This window comes from Phoxinus phoxinus, assembly GCF_949152265.1.
Source record: "Phoxinus phoxinus genome assembly, chromosome: 16".
Lineage (NCBI taxonomy): Eukaryota > Metazoa > Chordata > Actinopteri > Cypriniformes > Leuciscidae > Phoxinus > Phoxinus phoxinus.
The window spans coordinates 27,307,689-27,319,437 of NC_136891.1; the positions used below are offsets into that span (position 1 = coordinate 27,307,689).

General features: G+C 38.0%; 1 protein-coding gene across 1 annotated transcript; it reads right to left on the reverse strand.

Annotated features, from left to right (window-relative positions):
• Positions 1–5,425: 5,425 nt before the first annotated feature.
• Positions 5,426–11,230, reverse strand: ppm1ab (protein phosphatase, Mg2+/Mn2+ dependent, 1Ab). Its single transcript, XM_079639713.1, has 3 exons — positions 10,691–11,230; positions 9,399–10,271; positions 5,426–7,272 (listed from the first exon to the last, which is right to left on the reverse strand). The coding sequence occupies exons 2-3, from the start codon at positions 10,254–10,256 to the stop codon at positions 7,129–7,131; spliced, it is 1,002 nt and encodes a 333-aa protein (XP_079495839.1). The 5' UTR covers positions 10,257–10,271; positions 10,691–11,230; the 3' UTR covers positions 5,426–7,128.
• Positions 11,231–11,749: the final 519 nt, after the last annotated feature.

Here is an 11,749-nt window from a genome sequence, read left to right on the forward strand (position 1 = left end):
AGATAAAGCCATAATGTTCAAGGACACAGCTGATTGACTGCTTGCTCCCCAGTGTCAGGCACTAAACCAAAGCTTCGCTGGAATCCAAACAAAAAGGAAGGCCCTATACAGACAGCCAAATATGGGACAGAGCATGCCAAAGCAATCTTTGGCCTGCAATTCAACAGGCAATGCCAAATCCTGTTGATGTTAAGACAGTGCACCTGCAGGGAATTAACATGCACGCACTGCACACACGAAAAGTTTCACTAATTTTCCACATTTACTTGCAAGCGAATGCAATTCATATTTGAACTAAATTACGATGTATGACGCATATTATGTATTTTCCAAAGGCTGTATGAAGCCTCATACAGACGTGTGCCTCTCCAGCACACATTCAAAGCAAAGCTGTTTCTATTTTCTGTTCTCTGTGCCAGAGACCCCTCCTTTGATCCTCAAAGCAAAAGGGTCAGCAAACAGATGCAGGATGATGCCTATGATGCTCTGAACTGACCAGCACTCAACAAATCTGAAGAGGCAGCCAGCAGTTACTGATCAATGTTAGTATAACTCTAGGAAGTAGAAACTGTTTCATGGAGGTTATATATATATATATAATTTTGATATATATATAATTATTTTTATTTTTTTGTCAGACTCTGAAAAATATAAAATAATATAATGCAATATGATATATGTATAATGTAAATTGGCAATTTATTTTTTTCAGAAAAGAAGACAAAATAGATCAAGATAAATAAATAAAATAAAAAATCATCCATACCGGTCACCCTTTTGATAAGTTCCCAGTATATGGAAAAACAACAAAAATATTATTATGCACAAGCACTAAATACATTGTTTTATATAGAACCTTAAAGAACTTAAAGAACTGTCAGGCGCTTCATATAATGACTGGCTTTTAATTCATTCATTTTGTTATAAAAGAAAAAAGAGGGTCAATAAGTCAAAGTTTAAATGATTCAGCCGGTCACAATGTGCTGCATTATTAACCAACAGATGCTGCCGGAGGTTGCAGCATGAATAGGGAGGTCTAAAGGTAGGTATTATGTTTATTCATTTATTATTCAGTCTCTGGCTATACATTAAATCACTGCATGACTGGTCGGTGGAAGGTCAGACAACATGCAGGAGTGAGGCCAAGAATCTGTCTGTACGCCTCTCCTTTCTCTTTATCTGCTGAATAGAGATTTTCTATTTACTAAAGATTAATTTTTTGTTGGCGTTAGATGACGGCAAAAATTATCTGAATGTAAAAATGGAGAAAATGAGCATCTTAGTAATACAGTGTGAGTGAATGGCATTCAATATATACATTATGTATTTTTTAAACATTGTAAATAATGACAGTTTGATCAAAAATCCCAGTTATATACAATCACTGAGTCATTATAAAAACCCACTGGGAAGAATCATTGATGAAAACCTTTTCAGCAAATAGCTATTTTTATTACATTTTTTAACATGTTTCTAATAAGTAACTAAGAATGTGTGCAGTTTACACTGCACCAAGTTGATTTTTTTTTTAACTTCCAAATCCTGTACATTAGACAGTATTTGTAAAGTACATTTTGGAGGAAAAATACATGAAATGACTACAGTTTTTCAGCACATAGAGTAAGGGAACTTACCGTTAACCAATTAATAGGCTTTTAATGTAGCATTTTACAGTCTTTTACCATTTAAATTACAATCATTTCCAAGTCCAACACAAAATCTGAATGAAGAACATGCTTTATTTTAGTCAGAGAGTATGAGTCATGGAGGACATTTCATAGGCTTCCTGCAATGATGAAGCGGTGACTCACATATTAGCCGCTCTTTTTTGTTGCACTCTTCAGTCAGTATCTCTCCAGCTTACTCATGGTTTTGGTAAATGTGTATCAGTATAAGAGCAGAAATAATGTGGCTGTGATTGAAAGCGATAGTTCACCCAAAATGTTTTATTCTTTCATCATTTACTCACCCTCAAGTTGTTTCAAACCTGTATGAATTTCTAACTTCTACTGAACACAAAGGAAGATATTTTGAAAAATGTCAGTAACCAAACAGTTACCAGTTCCCTTTGACTTCCATCGTAGGAAAAAAAAATACTATGGAAGTCAATGGGAACTGGTACCTGTTTGGTTACTGACATTCTTCAAAATATCTTCCTTTGTGTTCAGCAGAAGAAAGAAATTCATACAGGTTTGAAACAACTTGAGGGTGAGTAAATGATGACAGAATTTTCATTTTAAAGTGAACTATCCCTTTAACGGTAATTTTCCTTACTCTATATGGTGAAAGACTGTAATAGCCTACATCTAAATAATTACTTATTTTCTAAATAAAAAAATATTTGACTAATACTGTAAAATATAAAGGTTTTGGAAGTAAAAAAAATAACAATTCAACTTGTAATAAAATTTATAATAGAGTGGTGCAGGGATGACATCAAAACCGTAAGACTAATTCACCACTGGTTCCCTCAAAATTAGTAAAATAATAAAGCCGATATAATTTTGTCGATACTTAAGACCTTCTATATATTAGTATTTCTAATAGTGTTTTATAGAGTGTTTGGCATAGTAATGGATATGATAATGTTGATGTTTGGTTTTGACTAAATAGATCTGCTACGCTACTGCGGTTATTGCTGCTGCAGAGCAAGTACGGGACTAGCTTCAGCCAATACATGTAAACAATATAGCATACATGAATCAGATCTATACAGGTGGAGCTGGGGAAGATGGAGGGTTTCTGAAAGTGCGCTGCAATTGCTACATAGCAATGCTGACTATATTTGAAGGTTGAGCAGGGAGCTCATTGGCTACTGCTACAGCAGAAACCAATCAGCTGTGCCCTATAGAGAATGATGTGATTGCATTAAGGACCTATCAGACTGCGCCATGTAGAGTTTCATGACAGAACTTTGTATTTACTTCAGCTGGTGTAAAAGCTACTTGTGATTAACTTTGATTAGCCTAATCATGTGGCTTTCCCTTTACCATCTGTGTTTTAAAAATGTCTGTCAGTATTATTTAAAAAAATTATTTTAATAATTTGGTTAATTAACACTTTCAGTTAATCAAATATAAAAAAAAAATACTGTAAAATTTAAGTCTGTAAAACTTAACATTTTGCTACTACATTTTCTACAGTTAAGTTCTGGCAATCACAGCTACCAAATTTTTTTTTTTTACTGTAAATTTTCCTAAAAGAATATCATGGAATGTAAGATTAACGTACAGATTTGGACTGGGAGTGACAGACCATTGCACACGTCCATTACCCCTAAGACTAGCCACAATTTTTCATTAATAACAGTATTTTAAGGCAAATCTGGTGTGCTTTAATTTTCATACAATTTTACTGAATAAAAGATCTCTCTGAATAAAAATAAATAAATAAATAAATAAATAAATAAATAAACTCACAAATTCAGGGTTTCCGTAAATAATTTTATTTGATTCATCTTTGACAGCCAAGAATGACAAGATCACAGTTTGTCTACATTGCTAAAACCCGAGTGCTAATGTACAAAAATAAAAACTAAAGAAAGAAAATACTGGGTGCTCACCCTCTAATATTGAAATACTTTTCTATGAAATTGTATTTGAAAAATCTTTCAAAATGAGCTTTATAAAACTGTTACCTTCTGAGAGGTAAAATTGAACAAACACAGACACAAACCGTCTGCTGGGTTAAGAAAGGACCGATCATAGATTGTAACCCTTACACATCATCAACCTTGGACCGATCTACTCTGACAGAATAGTGAAAAGCATGAACATCATGAGAAGAAACTACTTTGTGTAGATGAACCCAAGACATGATGCATTTTTAACTCCCATAACTTTCAGTTCACGTGGACTATACTCATGACACGGATGTATAACAATAAATACAAGGAAAAAAATAATATAAGCTTTTCATTGCATTAGTAGTGCTTATTTGGCTAAATAAAATGGAATGCATGGACAGTTTCATTCAAAAGAGGTAAAATAATATAAAGACAATAAATAATTCAAATAAATAGTGTCCTCTGTTGCTTGTCAAGTTTGGACCTGAGAGGTAAAGACAGAAGTGACACACAGGGACCCAACAGCACAACACAGCGCAAGTACATGACAATACGCGGGCTCTGTTTGCCCTAGATTAACACTCCAGAAGATACATTTTGAAATGATCCTGTGTTACAAAGGACTATTTTATTTGCAGTTGGTTGCTTGACTGAAAATCCAATGAACTTTGGAGATGGACAGTCGTGTATAGGGAAAGTAAATGTCAACTACATCTCAATTTCATGGTGCTACAGTGTTAGAAATCAAGGCAATGTCTTATACAATACTTTATGGCCCATTTAACGCCTGCTTTGTTTTTCAGTAAGGCAATATTTCCCCTACGAGTCCCACCCAATGTTTGACTCAAAGGGTTTGGGTTGTGCTTTGTGATAATTTCAGGTGAATGGTTTAAATCACTCGCATGGCACTTTTTGTAAGGGGCCAAGTGTGCTCAACAATGCAATTATGCTTAAATCATGTATGAGTGGACTACAATGTAACAAAACAAACAAACAAAACCACCTCAAAAGACTCAAAAGTTCATTTAAATGCTACAACTGGCCATAGACTCACTCGTAGGCACAATTAAAGGCTCTTCTAGAAGGACCTAGTCACTCTTTGTAGGTATATAAACACGTGACGTGTCTCAAAGCATACAGATCTCAGGTGTGCTATTATGGAAGAAAATAATTAAGGCTAATTTGATCAACAGTGGATTTTCGGCAGGTGTGTCAAGCCATGTAAAACAGTGAGGAGATACAACAGCAAACCAAGCAGAGTGAAATTGATATAATGGTACAGGAATGACCTACAATCATTTTAATCTCAAGAGTTCTCTCAGAGCAGGCACACTGTTTTTCATTCAGTTAAACACATCTTAAAGCTAAAATATATATTCTGGCAAAACACCAAGACATGCTAAAAACATTTGGGATCTTTTGGCCTTAAGGGGAAATTTAGATAAATAAAAAGAACACCCCGTCCTTTACCAATGCAGCGAAGAAAATCAGTTTCTGTTCTTATTCCGTGTCCTAACCAGGTGCGAAGCGATAAAACGCTACATTTTGTCGATATTATGGTATCTTTTCTGTGCCAGTCACCTCGTCCACACTCAAAATTCACTAGACTGAAGTACTGCTCAAGTATAATCACATGTATATTAAACATTAACCATGAATAGTATGGAAGTTAGAATCATCACATATTCTATGACAAAGCGAGAGAGTGAAAGAGCAAGAAAACAGTGGGAACTGTTCTGATTGGCTGAGTTTTGTGATTGATTGTGTTGCATCACGCCCCATTTTCAGTTCTGCCAAAAAATAAGAATTCTGTCATCATTTACTCCAAACACTAAAGAGTTGGTTATCTTTCTTCTGCGCTATTTTTTTTTTTTCAAATGAAATGTTTTAAAAATGTTGTCCATGTCAATGGGATCCAAAGCTTTCAACAAGTTTCTATGAGCTTGGAACAACATGAGCGTGAGAAAATGATGAAAGAATTTTCAATTGTAGGTGAACGATCCCTTAAACGATAGACAAATTGCTTGGCGTTGAAATCTTAATGTGTCGCACCATGTTAGGACAAGTCCAAGGGCGGGGTTCAAAAATATGAAAATAAAATGAAACGCTTGCAGGATCTTAGGTACAGAAAGAGAATTCAAAGCTAAATCTTGTAGGTTTCAAAGATTATTGTGTATTCTAAATATTAAATCATTGTACCGACACGGATCTACATCTCAGAAAGTGCTGACAGGCTGAATCCCACTCTATGTACCTAGAATTTCCTAACTACATCATTTTTTTCTTAATAGTCATATAGACAAACCAGAGGATTGACAAAGTGTCAGTTTGAGGCAACAAGTAGTAAACAACTCGGAGAGGATTGTAAAACATTGACACAATCTTTCAAATACTATGCTCAGGTCACACGGAAGCTGTTCCTCAGGGGTTACAAATGTATACTGTACAAAGTATAAAACTTCTGTCAGACCAACTTAACCCTAAATAAGATCTTTCCTTGGTTTTCTAAATGTAGCATCCATGCAGGAGGTGTACACAACTTATCGTGCTATCCGTACTGTGCATGCTTTCAGTACCATGTGTTCGTTGGATTTAATATTACTCTTCCAAGCAGTTGGAGTTGGGTACCAAATGCTAACTTACCTATTGATTCTAATCAAGGTAGTCACTGTAAATTAGGACTAAGGCAACAATGTTCCATATTACAGAACAGGAATCATGCAGATTAAAATGCTCATGGCCACTGCTGTAGACACTAAACTGCACCATCAGGCCATGTACAGTAGTGTCTGCTACAATTTCAGGTAATCAGCAGTGGAGGCCTGACATACACTCATCTAGAACGACTTTTCAGAAAGATGCAAATGAAACGGGTGCTAGACTTAAACACATGCTCATACGAGTTGATGAATACAACTATCCATATAACGAACTGTCACGAATAGAACGCAAAACTACACTTTGTATTAATTCTGTTCGAACACATAAACACATTGTATTCTAACTGAGGTCTCGAATTTGGTCTCTCTCTTATTAATAGAAGATGCCTTTAAATATAGCAGCGTTTAATGACAAAGTGCAGAACCAAATGTTGGGTTTTGTCATTCCTTTTTCCTAATCTACAATTGCACTTACCATCACTTAGTAGCTAATAGTACGCCAATACAGACGTTTAATACGCACTGGAGCTGAGGATTTTGGGGCTTTTTGTGTTTATACACTACAATAAAACCTCTGGTAAAGCTACAGGCTACCTCTAAATTGGTTAAGTGCTTTTCAATATTGGCAATAAATAATCAAAGGCCTCTAATTATCAATACAAGCTCAAATAAATTCACTGTTGTGTTTCTCTCTGGTAAAATTGATCCTGAATAGTCCTAACTGTGCTAATACAGTACCAGTGAGTCTTTCCTCTCCAATATGGGGATTCGTTAATTGGAAACTTTACGTTAACTGTAACGTATACTTAATTGGCAAGCGTAAACTGCCATCTAACAAACTCCCCTAATTAAGTAAGAATGCTCACTTTCTATAACTCTCTCTCTTCGTCTTTGTGATACATTTTATTTATTCGCCTTTTTACATGCTCCACCCTCTCTGTTCTGCAGGTACTTATCTAGCTCCGCCTCTCTCTTCACGGCTTCTGGGTTGACTTTTGGGGCACCGGGAAAACATACCAGCACCACACTCATGTTGTCCCGACTACCCTGTTGATAAACAAATAATCACAGAAGGAACGATTAAGTTAGATCAATGACTCTAAAAATGGCATAACCAAGTAATAAAATATTTTCCTTACACTTTGAAAACACCCAACTATACACATTTTACATATATATAAATAGGGCTTGACATTAACTTTTTTGCTCATCAGCCACTGAGGCTAGTGGTTTTCCAAAGTTACTAGCCACGCACCATTTTCACTGGCCAAAATTTTGACATCGATGCCATGTGGAAAAACTGATATTTTTGATATTATCTCTAGGGCTGGGTATCATTAAAAAAAAAATGATATCGATACCGGTTCCTGAATGACACTTTTTTCGTGTAATCTTGTTAAACCGGATTTTTATAAAATTGGTATCGAAATTTTGTTTTGTTTGTTGACTTTTTTTTTTAAAAAAATTTCAAAGACTCATAGGCCACTGGTGGGGCGGGAATATATGGATAAAGCTTGCCGCAAAGCACTGGCAAAAGTAGCCTAATGATTATGAATGTGTCGGGAAAAAATAGCAAGTAGACATTTTAATTGTTTATTAATAAACTAGTGTTTTCTGAGTCAGTGTTGGCTGCAAAGATGAAGTTGGTGGTGCTGACTCGTCATCTCTACAGTATAGTGAACGTGTGCGCACGCTCCTTCAGAGAGAAACATGCAACTTTCATGTAGATTACATAATCAGAGAGTATTTGTTTTCGATTAGAATTGGTTCATCTAAAAGTAGACATTTCAAGCTTTCCATATTTCTCATGTCTGTGAGGCAAGTAGCCTATACATACGCTGAGTTTCGAGTTTATTTATGTGATGCGCTCCAGCAACTTTCTTCTAAAGTTTATTCTGTGCACGGTCAAGTGCTTTATCAGATTTGTTGTGTTGCCGATCTTGGCAGCAATGGGCTTTATGCACAGCTGTACTACTTCCTGAACTTCAGGCAGCTCCTTTGTTTCCTGTCTGCCATTATTGGACAAACTGATTCATCCAGGTGTGCCTGACCAATAACAATAATCAGACACACCTGGATTAATCAGCTTGTCCAATAATGGCAGACAGGAAACAAAGGAGCTGCCTGAAGTTCAGGAAGTAGTGCAGCTGTGCATAAAGTCAATTATCGTCGCAAATATTGCATTGCGCGCTGTTGTCATCGAGCCTGGTGAAATGTAGCCACACTTTTGATCTTTTCCACATCTTTTACATCTACGGGGGTTGGGACGCTTACACACTACAGCCTCACGTGTGAGCCATGTCACTGGGCGTTACCGGTGTAAACTAGTGTTTTTCCTTGATGTCTCGCCACAGCCAATCATGCTGCATGCTTATTGGCTCACTGACGTTGTGGAGATGAACCCCTTAATTATCGAAATTTGCAAATGACAAGACATTTTTTGATACTCTATGGTTTCGAGGCAATTCAGTCGGTGCCTTAAGTATCGAACTCGATACCCAGCCCTAATTATCTCATTATTTGGCAGCAGGTATATTAAGACCTTTACCACCACCACTTTAAGATCTGACGCACGGATCCATTATACTGTTACACATTTTCTTTTTCAACTGTTTACGTTCACTTCAAACATAACTGACTGCGTTTACACGACTACTCGCCAAGACCGACATTTTGACATTATTTTGTGTGCATCTGACTGTTTAAGTACATTTTAAGCTGCGAAAAATAACTCAATTTAGCTTTATGTGCAGTGAGTGAGGGGAGGCGGGTTTGTGTGTCAACTCGCTGTCTGAGAGATCATGAGTTTTTCAGATATTTCAGCATCACTAATTTGTATAGATATGTCGATGTTGTTGACAACACTGCATTGCACTTAGTTTATTATTTCAGATGGTTTTTTAAAAGACTACAATTGAAAAATGTATACCGGTATATTATATATAAAATTCAACCCGCCAAAGTGGCTAGTAGGAGTGACTGTGTTATACACAACTACTGAAATCCACCCGCATTTTGGTGGGTTGGCGGGTGTTAATGTCGAGCCATATCGTTTTTTGTTTTTACGGTTAACAGCATTTGTACAAAAATATCATGATTTATAAAAAATAAAAAAATTCATGTAAAAAATTATCCATTAGCATCCAACTCACAATGTTCATAACTGACCTTACCTTGTACAAACAGGTGTCCACAATCTCATTACACACTCTCTCCAGGTCGTCGGTCACTTCCAAGCGTGAGCGCACAAAATCACACAGTTCTTCGTTGGCCATGACGTCCCATATACCATCGCAGGCCAGGACCACAAATTCATCGTCGGCCTCAGAGCGTTCGATCTCATACACTTCTGGCTCCGGGGACACCAGCTGCTCAGTGGGGCCTTTCCCATGCACGCACTTATAGTCGAAGTCGCCGAGAGCACGGGAGACGGCGAGGGAGCCGTTGACCCTCTGGATCATAACAGAACCACCTGCGTTCTGGATTCTCTCCTTTTCCAGTGGGTTACTCGGCTTGTGGTCCTGGGTGAAGAAGTGAACGCGACCCTTGCGGCTCAGCAAGGCTCTGGAGTCGCCGCAGTTGATGAAATAGAAATAATGAGGGGAAATCATCACACCCACCGCCGTGGAGCCACTGCGGTCCGCCCCGTGCTTGCGTTCGGACATGGCCCGCATGTGCTCGTCGATTTGCAGGAAGCCTGTTCGGATTCCACATTTCACACTCTCCACAGAGGGCCCGGAACCAACTAACTCCCCACCTCCTGAGCACCCTCCCCTGAAGTCTGGGTTGCTGGTAATATGTTCCAGCAGATGCTCACAGCAGTAACGGGCAACCTGAGAGCCTGCGTGCCCATCGTAAACGGCAAAAAAGGACCACAGGCCGAGACCGTAAGGCAGCCCCATCACAGCCGTGTGTGCGTCCTCCATCTCCACACGCCATCCCTGCATACTGCTGAGTCCATAGCGGAGGCTGTTCCCCTCCCCGTGAGCATTGTGCTTCTCCATCTTTGGCTTGTCTAAGAATGCACCCATTCTTATTATTTTGCTCTAACACAAACAGAACCAGAAAACAAAGTGAGTAAAGGGTGCTTCATTATGACATAAGTGACTCTCGTTTACAACATATTCAAACATGCGATGGGTATGGCATGGCCATTTATATGATAAGCCACAGGTGCAGCACGCTTCCAGTAGCAAGTCAACTGTTTAGGTAAATGTTTATCATCCCATCAAGGCAGGAAACTTGTTTGTCTCCAAACCTGCGGTTGTTTACATTTCAAATATTTTTAGACGCCAACGCAGCAAAATATACGAACCTGTATAATGTAAAACAACTGTGATGTGTTTACTGATGAAGCCACTAACGTTACCATTATCAGCATATGCAAAATGCTGCACGTCCAGATAGCATTAAGAGGCTAACTCAAGCATTTCTATGTACGTCAGAGTGACATAATATCACTTACCCAGGTTCTTCGTGGTCTTTGCTGGATGAAGAAACTCCGAGGCACAAAAGCCGCGGATAAGAGCCTTATTATCAGCAGTATGTTGGCCCGGATTGCAAACACTAAACCAGCGCTGCGCTCACAGCCACAACACACAACAATCGATGGCTAGCCAATTAGCCAGTAAACTAACGTCAAAACGGCCAAAGATCGATTCCGAAAATAATAATTTAAAAAAATTCTAACCATAAGAAAATCATCACATGAGCCTGTTAAGGCAGTCCGCAGCTGGGCGGTAGGGCATTTCTGGCTCCGGTGTTTTTGTTTTCCCGAGGGGGGGCTACAGGAGCCTCTCGCTCAGAACATCGCTCTCTCGCTCTCTCTCTCTCTCTCTCTCTCTCCGCGCGGATGGGTTGGTCTAGAACCCGGATGCTGCAGCGGACAGTGCGCGTTCCCCTTTCGCTATTACATCATCACTGCCACGCAATCGAGGGCTGGAAATAGATCCATTGACGAGATGAGGGACCGTTATAGCGAAACTCTTGCCGTTCATTTAACTGTGCTTTGTAGTTTTTCAGCAGAGGCTTATATAGTCTTTATGTTTACAAAATAACACATTGTCGTTTAAATCCATAGGGCCGTTCACCAATAGAAATGATGACATTTATAAATACATTTCAAATTTTTTACCCAACTGTTGACTATCATGAAAATCTGGAATTGTGCGAATGTAAACTCAAATTAGTTCATTAACTGATCAGCCAGTCAAGCTAACATATCTACACAGTTAAGAAAAACAGACCATAAATCTATCAAAGTTTGACACAATCAATGTGATAAATTATCAATGATTATCCCCCTTTTTAACATAATAACATTTTATCTTGAATGTAAAAGGCTAAGCTGTTACTACTCTTAAAAATGTTGTTGGTTTAACTTAAAAAAGTATCCTGATTAGCCTACCTTCAAATTTTAAGTTAGGCCTAATACATTATTTGAACCACATCAATTATCTAAGTTGATTTGACAAAAGAAAAAATTTGATAAACCATGAAATTGTTTTTTTTTTTTACAGTGTCA